Source organism: Pinus tabuliformis, chromosome 5_2 (assembly GCF_031772625.1).
Source record: "Pinus tabuliformis cultivar Carrire ecotype Pingquan chromosome 5_2, CPIR1, whole genome shotgun sequence".
NCBI lineage: Eukaryota > Viridiplantae > Streptophyta > Pinopsida > Pinales > Pinaceae > Pinus > Pinus tabuliformis.
The window spans coordinates 977,288,617-977,294,248 of NC_142306.1; the positions used below are offsets into that span (position 1 = coordinate 977,288,617).

Sequence of the window (5,632 nt, forward strand, 5' to 3'; positions counted from 1 at the left end):
ATTAAAGAGTAGAGCCATTTGGCTCCAGGAGGGGGACAAAAACACGAAGTTCTTCCACATGTATGCAAATAAACGGAGGGAAACAAACTCCATCTGGGAGATCAAGAACGAGGAGGGAATATCGCTCACGTCTCAGGATCAGATCTCTGCGGAAGCAATTAAATATTTTCGGCATGCATACAAGGGGATGTGATTTTGAGGACATTTTATGGGGTATTGAGCCATATCCAACCATGTTTGATGTTGAATAGAATGAACTTCTTTATTCTTCTGTATCCGAGGAGGAGCTTTTGTCCACCATGAAATCTTTTCAAAAGGACAAATGTCCTGGTTCGGATGGATGGACCATTGACTTTTTTATACATTTGTTTGATTTATTCAAGAATGATCTTCTTCACATGGTTGAGGACTCAAGGATTAATGGCTCAATTAGTTGCAGGGTTTCCTCCACTTTCATCGCCTTAATCCCTAAAAAGAAGGAATCTCTTACATTTCAGGACTTTAGGCTTATTTCCCTATGCAACATTCTCTATAAGATTATCTCAAAGATTATTGTTGGTAGATTGAGAAATATCTTATCTATATATTTGACTCCTGAACAGCATGGGTTCCTGAAAGATCGGAATATATTGGAGGCGGTGGCTCTCACCCAAGAATGTTTCCATTCCATGCATGTTAAGAAGCTTGAGGGTGCGCTATTAAAGATAGACTTGATAAAAGCATACGATTGTATCGACTGGGGATTTCTTAGATGCCTCTTGTCTAAGATTGGCCTTGACATCAAATGCTCCACCTGGATTATGGCCTGCGTTATAGATGTTAACTATGCAGTGCTCATTAATGGTATTCCTACCAAGTTTTTTTCGGCTGCCAGAGGATTGCGACAAGGCTGTTCTTTGTCTCCTCTCCTATTCATCCTTGTAATGGACTCTTTGAGTCTTCACATTAAACGGGCAGTGCAGGAAAATAGATGCAAACCATTGACTATCAGTAGGGACATATCCATTTCACATAATTTATTTGTTGACGACATCCTTTTATCAGCTATGCTTTGTAAAGTATCGTGGTTATGTTTTCATGAAATATTGAAAAGGTTCCAAAAAGCTACGGGGATGTGTATAAAGGAGGGCAAATCGTCTTTCCATCTGGAGAAAATTCACGGTGATCTTATTTCCTTTCTATCCCACCTTTTCAACATTAAGGCTATTCCTATCAATGATGGTTTGAAATATCTTGGTTATTAGTTAAAACCTGTGGGATACTCCACGGCCGATTGGATGTGGATTTACGATCGTTTTTACAAAAGAATTCCCGGATGCGAATTCGTGTGTTTATCTATCGTCGGGAGAGTGATTTTATCTCAGTTAGTGTTGTTTCAAATCATGGTCTTCTGGGCACATCTTTTCTTCATTCCTTCCTCCATTATCTACAAACTTAACAGATTGATAGCCAATTTTATCTGGGGTGGTAGCAAAGAGAAAAAAAAATATCATCTCACAAAGCTCTCTATGCTGACTCGTCCAAAAGTGATGGGGGGCTGGGGTATTATGAATCTTAATTTGTTTTGCAAAGCTTTCCTCTGTAAATCATTATGGCAAGCAATTTTGGGGAATTCTCTATGGAGCAAGGCCATTAAATCAAAGTATATGCATAACAGAGACATTACTTTCTGGTATAGATAGGGCACTATCGGTTCATCACGGGGCTTTGCTATTTGGAATAATTTTCGGAAAATAGAGCATTTCTTCCTCCAAAATCTGACATGGAGTTTTCAGTTGGGGAGTAAAATCATTATTGGTTTGGATGACATTGCTAGGGGGGACAATGTTTTATCCATATCTGAGTAGTTGATTGGAGCTCTTCATCATAGAGGGATTTTTTTTTGGGACAAGACCATCCATAGATGGGAGGGATCCATCCCTATATGGAAGTCGGCTATTGAGTTGGGCCTTAATGCCGAGTTGGCTCTTCAATGGGACCAAACCATATGGGTCATGAAAAACAGAGGCATATTTAGAACAGGGGCTGAGGACATTCTAATATGGAAGGGGCTTGGAAGTAGATCATCGATATATGTCAAGCATATCTATCTTTAGGTGCAACTCATGGAAAATGACGATCTAAATAACATTTTCCCTCCCTCTTTATGGAAAATAGGTTGCTCTCTCAAGATCATCATTTTTGCTTGGCTCGTCTTCCACAACAGAAATCTTACATGGGATAATCTCCAAAAAAGGAACTGGAGTGGGCCGGCCATTTGTCCTTTGTGCAGATCATTCTCAGAAAGCAATTTTCATATTTTTCTAAGCTGCTCACAAGCTCAATTGATATGGCAGAATTTGGCTGTCCACTTCGGCTTCAGCAGGATCGCTTTCCCATCCATTATGGAAGCATTTCAATGGTGGGGCAATATGAAAATTGACTGGAGACCTATTCCTTTGCTGTCCTTATGGGCCATATGGAAATGGCGGAATAGGGCTCTGTTTCTTGCAAACTTGGACAATTATTCCACTGTTTTCGAATCAATCCTCTCCCAATTTAATACTCTTCTTTCCTCCAAAAAGATTCCGAGAATGAGTGGCAAGAAGACACACTCTATGGAACCATCCGGTGTCCCACGTGCCTATTTTGATGGGGCCGCTCAACATGGATGCTGTGCTTGTGGGGTTTATATTATTCCTACGGAGGGTCAGCATATTGAAATATACTGGAACGGAGGTAAGGGGTCGAATAATAAGGCTGAGGTTATGGCGCTGGCAGGTCTGCTCAACATCTGTGACTTTCTCAACATCCAAAATCTGCAAATTTATGGGGATTCAAAGGTGATTATTGATCATGTTTGGTCTATTCATGTCATAAAAAACCTAAATCTTTTGGGATGGCTGAACAGGATTGAATCTATAAGGAAATACAGGAAGGATTATTCTATAGATCACATTGACAGGGGAAAAAATAGTGTGGCTGATGCACTATCAAAAAAGGGACTTACCACTCAATATGATGTCTGGATGATGAGTATATCTGTGGACAACAATATTCACCACATTCAGGAGTTTTACATGCCGGGTACATAACTTACTCTTTCCTTGCCACCAATCTGGTATGTATCTGGTCCCCATTTCCTATGATCTTGCTTTTTTGGTTGGTGCTACATCTATTTTGGTCTTGGTTATCATGTGGATACTTCATATATAGCCTACATATGGTTTTGAATTTTTTTTGATGTGGTTTTTTGTGGATGGGGGCTATGATAATGCCACCCATTATTATTATTTGCTATGTCAAAGATCTGAATATATATGACAATATCAAAATAGGGATATGATGTACTACTATTTTTCTCATAATGAATTAATAGATATACAACTTTTTTCGCGCTGAAAAAAATAATTCAAAAACGACTATTACAATTTATTTTAAATTTTTAAACCCGAAATGCCTAAATATCATTCTTCATAGTCTTTTACTATTTGTGAAACTACCTCTAATTTGCTCCATGAATCTACCATTTGTGAAACCACCTTTGATTTGCCCCATGAATCCAGTTTGTCCAACAGGGTTTATAATTTTCTTTATACCACCTTTTGTTTAGGGACTTAGAGGATAATATTTTTTTACTAAAGATACCGAATTTGACATGGGATTAGGTTTAATAATTGCGTCGACTACTTGAGAATAAATGTTTTGTTTACTGGAGATATGAATGATACTGAGTTTGACACTGAATTTGATACATGGAAATAAAGTTTTATGGTTGTGCAAGGAGTAGTGAAAAGATGATTTAGTAAAATGTTAAATCAAAATAAAATTAGCACAATTATATTAATAAATGTAGTTGATAACAAAAAATGATTTAGTGAAATGTTAAATCAAAATAAAATTAGCAACCACATTAATGTGGTTCATATATTGGGTGAAATGTTAAATCAAAATAAAATCAGTACAACCACATTATTAAATCTAGTTAAATAATTAATATTAATAATAATTAATAATTATATTAATAATAAAGTCTTGATGATGGATCCTCGTTGGGATAATAAATAATAATTATATTAATAATAAATTTCTGATGATAGATCATGTTAGCTTTGTTGGCAAATGGCCTAAAAATGGATTCAAATATGCTCTTTAAAGTCTCCATAAGCCAGCGAAATCATGCCAATGGATCCAAATATGCTCTTGAAGTCTTCAAAAACTTCTTAAGGATCATTCAAAGATCAAAACCATCGCATGCCAAGAGCTCTTGGAAGGACGGAAAAACACTATCGGGAGGCAAAAAAACAAGTGAAAAACCAAGTATCAAAGGCTTAAACTGAGGGATGAACAACAACTGTAAGATCTCGCCGATCAATGGTCCATAATTGATCGGCGGGTCGCAATCGGCGGAAATCGGTGCGGACCGAACAAAACTTGCGATGGCAATCAGCGATTGCTATCGGGGATTAACAAGTAGTGCTGACAATGACCTCTGGCAGGAGCGATATGCGATTGCGAATTATCACATCGCTATATTGCATCGACGATCACCAAGGGGCAAGGCCTATACACAGGTATATTTGCGACCCGACAAACCGGACTCGATGATATTATATATGATATTTCATAAAATTTGAAGTTCGCAAAAGCCTTTTTTCATATGTATTTGGTGTATTTTCGTCATTTAACGAAATACAAAGGAAACCTTGAGGCAGTGCGATTGCGATAAGGCCCGGACCCGAAAGGGTTCGGGAATGAAAATATATATATTTTCAGGTCCATCGAAGCCCATTTTTAATGTATTTTGATGTTTTTTCACGTATCTCAAAATAGAAAGGGAAGTTGGGAACATGCCGAATGCGACTTGCAATAGCGATGAAGCCCGAACTCGATGGGATTCAAAATGAAAATATATATTATTTGAGATCCACAAAAAGCCATTTCTTAATGTATTTTTTGTGTTTTTGTCGTTTAAACAAAATACAAAGGGAACCTTGGGGCCTTGCAATAGCGATGAAACCCAGACCTGAAGGGTTCGGAAATGAAAATATATAACATTTTCAGGTCTGCCAAGCCATTTTTTGATGTGTTTCCCGTGTTTTTACATATTTCAAAATACAAACGGAACACATGGACAAGCCGAATGCGACTCGCGATAGCGACCCAGAGAGCGGACTCGATATAGGAATAGGCAATTTTTGAGGACTTTTGAAGTTCGAAATACACAGAAATGCGCGGGATTTCTCATTGTTCCAGCGTTTTCTGTGTGAAACAGAAAACAGTCATGTATAAACAGAAAGGGGTTGTTGCAGGGATTTAATAGGCCCGATAGGCATCCCATTACAGGTATAGGTGGCCAACCATCCTTAAAGGCGTTATGCAATAATTTCTACACACTGGAAGAAGAATTTGGCTGGGAGATAACTGATGACAGACAGAAGCCGGAAGAGGAGAAAGCACAACGCAACACACCCAAAACGAACAAAATGATCATGGGGCATCTTTGGCACGAGAGAACTCCAAAAAAGCACAACAAACTATCAGAATGCAGTTACTTTGCTGTCAGAAGAAGAACCTCCGAGCCCACACTTGCCTACTCAGGGCATCAAACAGTTAAAGGACAGAGAGGATAGATTAAGAGACTCTGAGCTTT

General features: G+C 38.2%; 1 protein-coding gene across 1 annotated transcript; it reads left to right on the forward strand.

Moving 5' to 3' along the window:
• The first annotated feature begins 2,573 nt into the window (after positions 1-2,573).
• On the forward strand, positions 2,574-3,074 carry LOC149162551 (uncharacterized). The gene has a single exon (XM_089435218.1). The coding sequence runs from the start codon at positions 2,574-2,576 to the stop codon at positions 3,072-3,074; it is 501 nt and encodes a 166-aa protein (XP_089291344.1).
• Positions 3,075-5,632: the final 2,558 nt, after the last annotated feature.

Coding starts and splice junctions, on each gene's coding strand:
- LOC149162551 (XM_089435218.1), top strand. CDS start 2,574: ATGAGTGGCAAGAAGACACACTCTATGGAACCATCCGGTGTCCCACGT.